Raw genomic sequence first — 12,867 nt, forward strand, 5'->3', positions numbered from 1 at the left:
CAGCCTGCAAACACTGAAATCGAGCCTCTCTCAGGGCATTGGATAAAGCAGTGCTCAAGCAACAGGAAGCATGCGAAGGCAGCTTGGAAAGGACTCAGGAAAAACCAATGTTCATTCTGAAGACAGAGGTCCAGGTCTGGAAGGAGTCGACGCAAAAAATGCCAGGGATGAGGAAGCTTTCAGGTGCTCCCGTAGGTACCCTGGGCCAGGAACGCAGGCAGCACCTCTCAAAGCAAGGAGAGATGGGGTGCAGTTCAGACACATCACCAATTCATTCCCTTTATAGAGCTGGCCTGACAAGACAGGCTCAAAGCTTCCTCCTCAGGAGGAATGTACACAGAAATGTCACACACACCCCCTCCACTTCCAAACCCCCCAGGCACTTTCAGAAGTGCCATAATCCACAAAGGACACAAGGTGAATCTCATCCTGAGAAATCCCTCTGTTCTCCTGGAAAAAACTCTTTGCTGCAAACCCAGGGCTTACCTGAGGGGACAGGGAAGGTCATAAATAGCTTGCACTTCTCCCAAAATACATTTGAGGAAAGGCAAAGAATTACCTCAAGGGTCAGGAAAACAGTCAGTTTTAAACACTGTAAACATGCAGGGTGGCAAAGCTGCCTGCCGCAGTTGCCCCAGCTCTATCGCTTTCAAGACGTTGCCTTGGCTTCAAAGCTGAAAGTCTTCTTGTCCTGGAAACAGCTCTGTTTTCCCACCCCACTGTCCTTAGCTAGCAGCTCCATCACAAACAACCGCTGGCTCTGTCCCTTTGGCCATGAAGCTCATTGTCCAGTAATCTGCGCTGGCATAACCTTTGGAAGATGCAACGAAGAGGCCATATTAGATGAATCCATGCTTACTGACAGCTCACATTTCCTGTGAAGTGATGGGGGTATGCAGAAGCTCTTTGGAAAGACATTGCCCTCAATGACGCTGGGTTTGTAACACCCAGCAGAGCATTGTGCCTTGTGTAGCCCATACTGCTCCGTTTTTACACTGAGCATCTCATGGTATCCCATTGTCTGTGTTCCAGGCCACACATTTCTAGTCCAGAATGTTCTCTCCTCTGTACTGCTACACGCAGGCACACACCAGTTTGGAGGCGGTAATGGCACACACCGCCTTCTCAGGTGTCAGACAGAAAAGACCCAGCTGGAAGCAGTCTCCCAGCTCCAAGGAATCTCCCAGACCCCGCATGCTACAGCACAGGTACTCACCCAAATCTCCAGCTTCCAGCTCCACCTTGAACATCTCACAGTGTCCTCTGCACTTGTCCAGAGGTACAACAGTCAGGGTGAGCTGTCCACTTCCAACAGCGAAGAGGCTGTGCAAACTGTAGCTCTAGGATGAGAGGAGAATATTTCAAAAGTCTTGCTAGCTTTTCTTAGGTCTGTCTGATCAAACAAGGGGCAAGTCACTGCCCTGCAGCAAGGTGAGATAGCACAAACCACAGGTTTGCTGCTCCCCCAGTTACCAGTAGATCATAGCTGAGGTCAGCTGCATGTGAAGGTCCTCCTCCCCTCTTCTGTCCAAGACAATGCAGGCCATCACACCCACAAAGCCCACAAGAAAACGGAGGAGGAGATCAGGCTAGAAGCCTGAATTGTCACTATCTTCAGTGAAACATCTCCATGGCAGGTATCTCAGAATGGATGAGACTTACTGCCAGGAACAGCTCCTAAAATGCAACTCTTAAATGAATTCTGCCCAACTGTGCACAAAAAGACCATTCCCTCACCCAGCTACAGAGCAAGGCCAGGACATAAATGTGAACAGAGCTGGGACACGACACGGGCATCTCTAACTGTCGAGGGAGATAGACGCAGCATACCACCTGCACAAAGCTAGACACAACTTCTAGGTGGTACAACAATCTTGAGATGCCACATTACACAGAGATGCACAGAATCGATACAACCCTAAACCCTTCTGACAGGACTGTATCAGCTGAAAAAGTCCTGCAAATCCCCCAAAGACTTGGAGCTTCTGGAGGACAATTCACAGACATGGAGATAATGTCTCTGGGATGAATTTCCCACCTTATTCCCCAAATCTGGGTGGCGGATGAGGAAGCAGCTCTCCAGGGACACTGTCTTCGGGAAGGACAGCAAAGAGGAAGTGGGGAAAAATTCCTGCAGAATCCGAGTTTTATTCACAGATTTGTTCCTAAACAAAACAACCCATATTAAAGAAATACCATGCAATGATAATGCTTGTTTTTAAAAGGCTACTTCCATGATCAAATTCTTCACAAATATTCATGCTTGATAAACCGCCTCCTGATAGACTAGCCCCTAGGAGCTAGGAGCAAAATTGGACCTCTCAGCTTCTACACCCGTGCTCCTTCATATCTTCTTGTTAGTACCTGCAGCAGGACCATGTAAACAGGGAACAAAGAGATCATTGTGGATGCCTAAACTTAATTTCCCTCCCTTTCCTCCCTTAGAATGATCTGAGTCATTGATCAGATCCATTAATTACAAAAGATGCAGCGAGGTGGCATTTTACACAACCATAACTGAAACCACATGGCAAGGCAGGGGGGAATCCAGGGGGGAATCCAAGTCTACTCTCTAGGCCAGGGAATGTAACTGGAAAAGGCAGGGTGGGGCTTGTTATTTTTACACCTTTGTCTAGTGGTTTGACACGATTAATACTTCTGTACCCTGATCATCCATCTACCAGTGCTGCGGTCGAGAAGTGCAGCAAGAAGATCCCATCTAAGCATTAGCCAAAGCACAGACTCCACCATGCCCTTCTCCAAGTCTGCTGGGACGCTGCTCCTTCGCTCGTAGAAACGTGCCAGGGAGCCTGCTCCACTCCAGGTGGCACCTTCCCACGTTACTTTTCACTCTTCTCCACATGAAAAGACCTGGCTAACACACTGGGTTGCTCTGCAACTTTAGAGAGCTCTGAATTGTTCAAATGTCTTGTAGCCACGGTAAAGGCTTTAGCACAGTTAACAGAGGGCCAGGATTAGGGTAGGCCATTTTTCCTGCATGAGACCAGACACGAACTGCAGGATCCCTTAGCTTTCTGTTACTTCTCAGTGTTTTGCAAAAGTCATGGCACCTCTTCTCAGTCAGCACTAATGGTGAAGGATTTCCTCTGAGCAGACAGAGGTGATTAGAAATGTAAACCAGTTGCCTCAGGTGATCAGACCACAGCCCAGATGATTAATATATGGCCTGAAGAACAGGACTGAGCAGTCACTGGGATATTTTTGTCTTGTAAGGGGAGCAATATATGAAGTCCCAGCCACAACACTCAATTTTTAGTGCAGAAGTCTTCTCCTTGGGTCAAATCAGTGCCAGCAGGCAGGCAGACAGAAGACTAACCCACTCCTGTTCCCCTTCCCTCCAGTTAAAGTGCAACTTGCAAGCTCCTGGTAGTTCACATAGGCAACAAGCCTGGACACCCCTGCAGAAAGGATGTATACATCTATCACATGTTTTGTCTGTGACTCACCAGGGAAAGAAAAACGGGCAGCTCCACAGTTCAGCTGAATTTTCTTCTATTATAACCTCTGCCAGTTCTGGATCCTGGGACTGAAAATGCTTCAGTTCCTCATAGGAGAGATGCTGCCCTGTCTTAAATGACACAAAACAAAGATAAAAGGTGTGCACCTGGGGTTCCTCCCCGCTCCCATTTCCATCCTGCCAAAGAACATCCAAGAGTGACACCCATCTAGATCACTAAGTTACCAACCGCAATGATAATTAGTCAGAGGGACAACTTGCTGAGGATGCAGTGAGCTCCTCACCCCCTGACATCTTTAAACTGGGGCTAAATGTCTTCTTAGATATATGTTCTACCTCAAGCAGTTTGAGTTTGTGGTTGAAAATACTGGGCAGGGGTCCTTGGCTGGTGCTATTCAAGAGTTTGGACTAATCATCCAGCCTTTCAAATCCTTGTGTTACCTTGATTAGAAAGGGCTGAGACCTCTGGAGCTTTTCTGATAGTTCTCCGAAGTCTGTCACTATCTGAAGGCTTTTCACAGCAGAACAGACTGTGCAGTTTGTAGGAAGCGTTGAAGTGTTCTGTCTGCAACCTGCTGCCCACCAGTCCTGGCATTCTTGGGAAGAAACAAGAGAAACGTGTTTAATAAAACCAAAAATGAAATGGAAAGGAAACAGACTCGATGATAAACTCATTATCCTTAACATGAAACACTGAGATTTCTTATAGCTTCCAATGGCTGTAAGTGATTCAAAAAGAGCAAGCTTCACCAGGGCAGGGAACACGTCACAGAACGTTTCCAGCACAGGCTGAACATTTTGGAGACACAGCTCGAAATTGTGAGAAATGGGAGAGCTTTATGGAAATTCCACTTCCCTTTACATGTGAGGCATACAGGTTAAGTTACTCTTTCTTTATCAATAGAAGGATGGCAACCACTATATATAGTGCAATTAAACTGAATCAAGTCCACAAGCAAAAGAGCAATCCCAACACGTTATCAAGGAGACACCCAGAAGGCACGAGGAACCCCTGGACCACAGCTATATCCATTTTAGATTCCAGAAATCGTTGTTACACCACAATTGGCTGAACTGGCCTACAATGAACATTACAAATGTTTACAACTTCAAAAGTTCCATTTTTACGGGAAACCATTACTTGATGCCTATATCCTGCCTCCCTCCTCCAACGTAACAGCCCTCCCAGCACAAAAAAGTAAGTAACCATTAACAGAAGAGACCTGTTGCAGCACTGAGTGAAAAGGGCAAGAGTCGACAATGCTGAATGTTGCACGTATTTCTGTGCTAAAGGATCTGCAGGAGCAGCCACCACACTAAAAGGACGCGGCTCTAATTTCATGGCGGTGATAGCCCTGGTTCTGCAGCCTTAATCCAACGGGGACATGTTTAACTTGGGCAGTGGCAGCAAACCCACCCAAATGCCTGATCTGTTGGGGTGGGTTAGGAAAAACCCAATGCCTGGGACACACCTCACATGAAACATCCAGAGATCTGTCCTCACGACAGGCCCACCCGCCCTGTTTGGTGCCAGCACATGTCAAAACAGCTCATGTCCTGGACATTGCTGCAGGCCACCCAGTCAGGAAATGGAGTGGATGGAAAAGGGGAGAAGGAAGAGACAAGGAAACCTGTCTGAAAAATAAAGTTGGGAAACAAGGATGCACAGCAGCTTTTCAGGGGGAAAGAAACCCGCACGCAGCCTGCCTGTTACTGCCATTGTGGTTTCCAGCCACACTCATGCTCCTGCACATGGGTCATAATTGATGAACGGCACTTAACAGGAAAGCTCTTGTTTTGATTTTTCCCTCCGACATCTGCAACAGACAATGACGAATGTTATAGAGGATTTAGGTTCACTGGGACATAACAACAAGGAGCAGATTGGGATTCATTGATTCATTTTGCTTTTTTTCCTCTCTAAATATCTCCAGTCAACTCCCAAATGCTGCATTTCCCACCCTACTGCTGGGATACGAACTGAAAGGGACCAGGCTATAATTCCTAGTCTTTCTGGAAGACGCATCTACACTGCTTTCAGGGAAAGGGGTAAAAAGGCAAAACAAAGTGTAAAATCCTTATTGCAAGCAGAAGTCCCACTCCCATGAGAAACTGCTCCAATGTACTTTCCCTTCCTGCTCACAAGAGAAAAAAGAAAATCTTTGTTCCACTGCCTGTAGAAAGCTTCAATTTTATAACAACAAAAAAACTCAACTCACAAAAACCAGCTGGTCAGTGACAGGAAACAAAAGGCTGAAAGACCTCACCAGAGGAAGGGCAGTCGCCATGAAGAGAACAAGAAAACATATCTTATGGTCTCTCATCATAGAGGGAGTAGCAATACTGTAATTTCCTTTCTGGGCAAAACTTAGAAACCTCATCCCAGAGCGTTAAGCACAGTTGTCCCAAAATTTTCTCTCCAGGCTCTGGGCAGTACCCCACATAACGGGATGCTAATCAGCTTGACAGTACAGAGCTTGATTCCTCTTTTGAGCTAGGCTGGGATATTTGCATTCTCAATCGCTCGATTCAGGAGGTTATTTCTTTTCCCCATGAATAACCCAAGCGGAGCATGGTTGAGACGCGTTTCAAATGCTGCAAGTGAGGTTGTGGGATTTTTTTTTTTTTTTTTGGTAATTAATCTTTTAGATTTATTGTTGAGGGTGTTAGTCTGTGCACCAGCACGTGTGTGACTGGCATGACAAGTACGGGCAGCGAGAAGCGCCTGCCCTTCCAAGGGAGGGAGGGAGAAGAGACCGCACGCAGAGGAGAGGGCATGCAACTGCACACTGGGGACCAGAGCAGGAGCTTTATCAAGGATGCTTATTCTCTCTTTCGATTACCCTCCCTGCATTCCTTTTACATTATCACCCTGCCCAGACACCCTGGGGGATTATTTTGGTTTAAGTCGAGCACGCTGTCTGTGCGCACGCACAGTCTGCTCGGAGATTGAAAAGAAAGATGCACTCTTCATCCCAGTGCAACCGTCACACGATGGTCCCATCCACTTGCATTCAAATGTTAAAGTGCTGGGCGTGTGCAATTATCCCTGTGGAGTTTGAGTGCAGGAAAGCAGCTGTAGTATTGACACATACAACTCTCCATTACGCGACAGAAGCGCAGGCCAGTCCCAACTAACCTCTCCTCCGTGCTTGTGCTTTCTCACCCCTTTTTGAGGAGCAGCCTTCAGTTTGTTAAGCAGAACCTCAGTTCCCCATCAGTCATACCCACCTAATACTTGCTTTTATGCTTTACTAGCTCTCCAGAACAAGAGCTGTCTCCTCCTCTGCGTCAGGATAACTCCTAGCAGAGCCAGTGCTGGGGACTTACAGCTGCTAACACAGCGCAGATGAAGAGATAAGAACTTTCCTTAAAACGCATCTATGATTAATGCTAGAAGGAGTTTATGACTGTACTTTTCACTATGCAGAAAAATAATTTTCAACTTACAATCAATTTAAAATGAGTACCCCGCCCTTCTTGGCCATTTTCACAGAGGATCTCCCAAGTTTTTTGGCTGTCCCCAGAACTACAGAGGGGTGTGTGCGCACAACCCCAGAGATGCTGGGTGTGGACTATCAGATTGGAAGCTAAGAGGTTACTGAGAAGACCTGGCCCTGCTTCTACCCGTTGCAGTGAAGCAATAAAACTTACGGAAACTTGCCCACGTAGATCTGAGAACGGGATCTCAGCAACAGCCCTGGTCTCTTTAGGGACCATATGGAGGGTGAAATATCAGTCTGCCACTGCAGCAGGTTCAAAGGGAAGCCCTGCAGCAGGGGGACCTTTTGCTTCAGTAAGATGCATGGAGCCAAGGGCTGCTCTGACCCTAATGAAGTGTTGAAAACGTAAAACCTCCTGCATGTAGAACTGCAGGGGCTGAGGCAGCTTGCTGGCTCCCCACCAAGCTGGTTTGCTCCCCAGCACTCAGGACTACAAGGCTGAAGAAGTCTCCAGCAGGCAAGCAACAGCTAGGTCTGCACAGAAAAGTCTGGTCCAGGGGAAGGGGGACTCCCCCAGGACTTCACAGTCCCCCCAGGTCTTCCATCCTTATGGGTTGTTGCTACCATCACCCATGATAACTACAAGCAAGCTCCCCAGAGGGCTGTCTAATGCACTAAGCAGCTCCACAATCTGCAAAGGTTGGTTCCAAATCCCCAATTCCTCTTTTCTAAGGATGATGCTATTCCCCAGTCCCACCACATACCTCACTAGGGACCAGTGCTAGGAGTAGTCAAGCATCTTCAACAAGCCTAGGATGAACTCAGGGCTCTCAAGAAAGGCTGGCCTGTGCACTGAATATTCACAAGATGTTTCTCTGTCCTTTCTCGTAGGTCCATTGTACAAGCCTGGCTGCAAATGTTCATTAACACCCACAACACTTTTGGACTGTCCCTCACAGGATCTGACACGCCATCAAGAACTACAAAAATACTTGTAATCAGGGTAGGTGAGCAGGTAAACCTCAGGGCTCTCAAAAAGCATGACCAACTCTACATTGGCCAATTCAAATGTAAGCTCAGGATGGGGGTGGACTCACCCAGACCCGACCCAGTGACTCATTTATGGCACTGCACACGAGCCACAACCTTGTTCCTACGTGCTAGATCCAACAATGAGAAGATGCTGATCTCCACTTTTACAATGTCTCCCCACAGCTGCACACTTGTAAAAGTTCAGGGAATTTTTCAAGGTGGATCTGAAGACACCCTTCAAAGGAAGGGATTAAGACCTCAGCCTACTCTCTGCTGTCTGAGACCATACTTTCCCCTCGGCCAAAGGGGCCCTTTACAGACAGTGCGTCTGACAGCCCGTGGGATACTTACCTCCTCCATTCATTTTCATAGCAAAAGCCCAACTATAAGCTGGTTCTTATGGCTGACATAGGGCAGAGCTTTTTAAGAGACATTCAATCCCACCTGTAAGATTCCCAGTGATGAAGGGGCCACGAGATCCCCAGTGCTCTGATGTCCAATTATCATCACCACAGCAGGGCTGCAGCTCTCCCTCCAGTTGGAAATACCTAGCTTCCAGATGCTGGATTTTACAGTCCTGTTTTCCATTATTTTGAGGACAGGAATTTGTCCTTGTCTAGCCCTTAACCTTAAAGTGAAGTTGCAGCTCATAGCCTACTGTTACTGCTTTGACAGCCAAAGAATATGCAGGCCAGGTTGTTCTTGGTCCCAAGATACGACTAGCCACTTGCCGCATTGGGACCACTGCAGACTTATAGATACTATACTCCTCAAGTCAATAGCTTGTTACTTGTGCTATGTCATTGCGTGCTTATCACCACGCCCCCTTTCCCAGATCTTACAGAAAGACAAAACAGTATTTTAAAAACTCAAAGCAATTTACAGACATCAATTCACAATCATAGCCTATGACACAAGTAAATCTCATTGTTCTTACTTTACAGATATAGAAATTAAGAGCTCTGTAGTTACTGTGTGACACAGTTCAGAGGAGACATTTGGAGCACACTATTGCAAAAGCAACATTTCCCAAGCTCCACCTTGCTGAAATTTTTCACTAGGCTAAAAATTAATTTGATCATTTATAATGTCATGTCAAAGGCTAAACTGATGAGTTCTTGAGTAAGTCAAGACAGGAATCATAAGGAGTGCTTATTAATTACAGTATGGAAGTCCTGATTAAGGAATGCATGACAGCGGCATTTTAAATATATACTACAAAGAAGGTCCCTGTTCAGCACAGGATCCTCACCTCTTTTTCATATTGAACTTTTTTGTAGCTCTGAGTATATTGTATATATTTATGCCAGGAGAAGAAAGTACCTCCCAGTTTGGTTCATAGCATTTTTAGGAACAGCTAGCAACAAAACAACAGCTACAAATAAACCCATCAAGAAACCCTTATTTTTGTTCTGGGTAAAAAGTCAACAGCTCGAAGAACTACTCATTCATTTCACTAATGGGTAACGGCTGGTCAAACAACCGAAGGATGATTAATCAATCTCTAGCAAAGCACAAAAATTATTTTGATCCAACAAGACATTGTGAAATCAAGTCTGCTCAGCCTAGCCCAAGAGGAACTCACAGTCCACTGGGGTGAAAGAGCATTATTTCCAGGAGAAATCTGCACCTACCAATCTAGAAAACCGAAGGCAGGGCCAAGCTGCCAGGAAAGCCTCCAAAGTCCACCGCAGCCTGCACCTCTGGCTACATGCCCTAGAAGGCAGCTTGTGCTGCTCTGGCAGCGTCTGCATGAGCAATCTGGCTCGAAGGAACGGCACGCTTTTGAAGCAAATCCCTCCCAGTTGCTGCCACTTGCCTGACAGTGGCTTCAGTCTGTAAAAGGTTTGACACGCCTGTGTCACTAGTGCAAACAGGGCTCTGCTAGGCTGCTAAATGCCTCCGCAACAGGCCACGTATGGCACACTCGTTCTCTTTGCAGGGAAGCAAACCCAAAGCGAAAATTCACTTGCTCTGCAAACAAGGAAACAAGAAATTCTGGAGGCATCAAAATACAGATGCAAAACAAAGAGTTTTTCATGTTCTGAATTACCACAATGATTTGGAGTTAGTTTACTGTCAGCAAATCCAAATAAACAGTCCACTGGCTGAACAGAGGCCAAAGTAAAGCAGTACATGAAAACAGCTTGGCACCACCCTGCCCTGCAAAGTCAGCCTTTTTTTTCCCCTTTGAATGAGCCAACACATGTGTCTGTTGGTCACTGTCAGGTTATATTATAAAAGGGTTGTTTACACACACACAAAAACGATCAGATAAACTGACAGCTGCACGGGGATGGGAGGGAGTCCTGCACAGTGCTGCAACCCACATTACGCTCACATCCACCTCAAAATGCTCCAGCACCCGGAGCGGGTGCATGAGAATATGCACGAACACAAAAGCAAACCAGCTTGACTTTGCTTAGGGGAAAAAAAAAGAAAGATCCTTTGTGAGCAAGAGGAGAAGGCCATGCTGAAGGCAGCAAGGAGTTAGGAATCAGATCCTGCTTTACCTCCCAAGCAGCCTTGTTGTGCAACCCTTTCATTCAGAGTGGGCCCATGATCCTTGGGCTCACGCATCACAGCAGGTCAGATCCAGCATGGGCTGCAAAACCCACGGGGACAGGCTGGCCAAATACCTGGGTCCTTAGCCCACCTTGCCCTCAAGAAGCAGAAGGTCCACCCCTATGTAAGACAGGCGTGTTGGATGCTCCCTCTCTGCAGAGAGCTGCGCCAAGGATAAACACACTTCAGGGCTACAGTAAGAGGGGAGGAGAGGAGTGTGAGAAGCGGAGAGAAATGTGGCTGCGGCTGGCCCATCGCAGGCTGCCTGCAAAGGGTTAAGATCAGAAAGAAGCCAGGACCTGGCCAGGTGCCAAGGCAAGCCTCCAGCTATACTGAAGGTGGCCAGCCAAGAGGCAGAGGCTGCTGTCCTCTCCCAGCAACCCAGCCTGCTGTGACCCATCCCCACAAATAGCTCTCGCACCCCGACAAGGTGTTGCTTAAACACAGCTCCTCCAGCAGGGTTCCTTTCTCTAAAATAGATTATGTATAAAACCAATAAACATGATTTTAGCCCTTCTGATCTATGCAAAAGGGAGTTTTTAAACACAAGGAGTCTTCTCCGAGCTGGGGGTAAATTGCACAGGAGCCCTTTTCCAAAGTGTGTGTTTGTACCTGATTTTACGGGTGCTGAGCAGCTACTGATCCAGCTGATTCTGAACTCTGTAGGATGTATGGGGTCAGGACCGGGTCTCATTATTAGAAGCAAATTTGGATTTTCCTTGAGGTCATTACAAACCCCTGCTATCAGTACAACATGCAAATTGTCACGTTGTTGGATGACAGCCTGTTCACCACTGACCAACCTGCTCTGCTGAGGTTTTTGAGCTGCAAGAACAGAACTTACCATGGGCAGACACACAAGTTAATGTAAGAGCAACTTAATGCTCCGCTCATCACGTCATTGCTCTGTGTGGCTGGCAGGAACAGTTATCAACCAGTTGACATCAAAATTCATATTTAGATATTAACAAAGCTATAAGGATGTCACACGGTTGTGAAGGGAAGAACCACTGAAAAACAGGTAGAGTGACCACCATTGTGGTTTTAAAACTTCTGTTAAAAAAAGAGAAAACCCTTTTTCATTTGACTCTGATTACTACAGACTTTGAGAACTCATTATATTGCTTCCTAATGCTTGCGGGGGAGAGGGAAGTACTCGCACCCCTACTTTGCACCAGAGAACTGAAACACAGAGGGAATGACTTGTCCATCGCAGCCTATGTCAGAGAAGAGAAACAAATCTAGGTTACACAGGCCCTACTTTCTCCTTGGAACAGCACTAGAAAGCCCACCCAAAATCCACTGTGTTCCTTATAGCAGGTAGAGCCCAGAGGTCTGCAAACCCATCGCCTCCCTGGGGGCTACGTGAAGCGCTGATCTACCCGGCTAACAGCCGCACGCTGCCACGGTGAGAGGCGTTTCCCCCAGCCCGGAGCAGGCAGCGCGACCCAGCACCGGGGCTTTCACAAGCTCTGTGTAAACACGAGCTCAGGAAGAGCAAATGCAAACCACATTTCTGCAGAACTTTTCCCCAACCGAAGGGACCCTGGTTCCTAGCCCTGGGAAAACAGCTGAAAAAGAGGCACGGACGCCAAACCCAAGGGTCTAAGAGTCAGCTTTGAAGAAACAAAGGGTGGGAACATTAGTTTTAATATGGGAATTGATCCGGGGGAGAAAGCCGGCAAGGAACAGAGCAGAGAGAGAGGCAAAAAGGAAATTTACTTTGGACCTAATCCTACAAACTTAACGCAAGAGAGAGCTTTGCGTACACTGCTCCTCACCTCGACCGCTCAAAGGTCCACCCACAGCCACCGACAGACAGGCAGCTCTTGTCATCCCCAGCACGGCTCTTGGGGTGGAAGGGACGAGGATGAAGGTGAGAGTGAAGGCAGGTCACCCTGAGCCAGAGAGAGAGGGGAGCAGTATCCTGCACCCCTGCTCCTCCCAAAGCCTCACCACCACTCTAACGGGGGGCTCTGCCTCTCGGGGGAAACCAGGCATCCGAGCTCCCCTTGTTCTGCAACACAAACCTGGCTGCTCAGCCCACGTCTACCACGGGACCGGGCACCAACCTGCAATCCTGGAGACAGGAAAACTGCCGCAAGCCCACTACTCCCTGAGCAGGCTCAGGAGAGACAGCACAGCCCCAGACCGCAGCCCCACGTAGGCAGGCAGCCCCTGCCTGCCCAGGCGGCTTCAGGCCCGGAGGAAGCGAACCGGACCACCCATGCGCCCACGCTCGCCACGGCCGGGCTTTGTCCGCACCATGTTGGGCGGCGCGGCCGGGGGAAGTCTGCCAGCACTGCCGGTGGGCGAAGGCAGCCTCCAAACTGCTAACAGGTGGCTTTC

General features: G+C 47.8%; 1 protein-coding gene across 1 annotated transcript in view; it reads right to left on the reverse strand.

Moving 5' to 3' along the window:
* Window positions 1-520: 520 nt before the first annotated feature.
* Window positions 521-12,867, reverse strand: part of LOC104077993 (chromosome unknown open reading frame, human C6orf89) — a 16,448-nt gene continuing 4,101 nt past the window's right edge. Inside the window, exons 3-7 of the mRNA XM_009579430.1 lie at window positions 3,920-4,074; window positions 3,468-3,589; window positions 2,039-2,165; window positions 1,217-1,340; window positions 521-811 (exon numbers count right to left, since the gene is read on the reverse strand). Coding sequence (XP_009577725.1) covers window positions 726-811; window positions 1,217-1,340; window positions 2,039-2,165; window positions 3,468-3,589; window positions 3,920-4,074 — 614 coding nt within the window. The 3' untranslated portion in view covers window positions 521-725. The remainder of the gene's footprint in view (window positions 812-1,216; window positions 1,341-2,038; window positions 2,166-3,467; window positions 3,590-3,919; window positions 4,075-12,867) is intronic.

The sequence above is a fragment of the Fulmarus glacialis genome, unplaced genomic scaffold (genome assembly GCF_000690835.1).
Source record: "Fulmarus glacialis isolate BGI_N327 unplaced genomic scaffold, ASM69083v1 scaffold34296, whole genome shotgun sequence".
NCBI lineage: Eukaryota > Metazoa > Chordata > Aves > Procellariiformes > Procellariidae > Fulmarus > Fulmarus glacialis.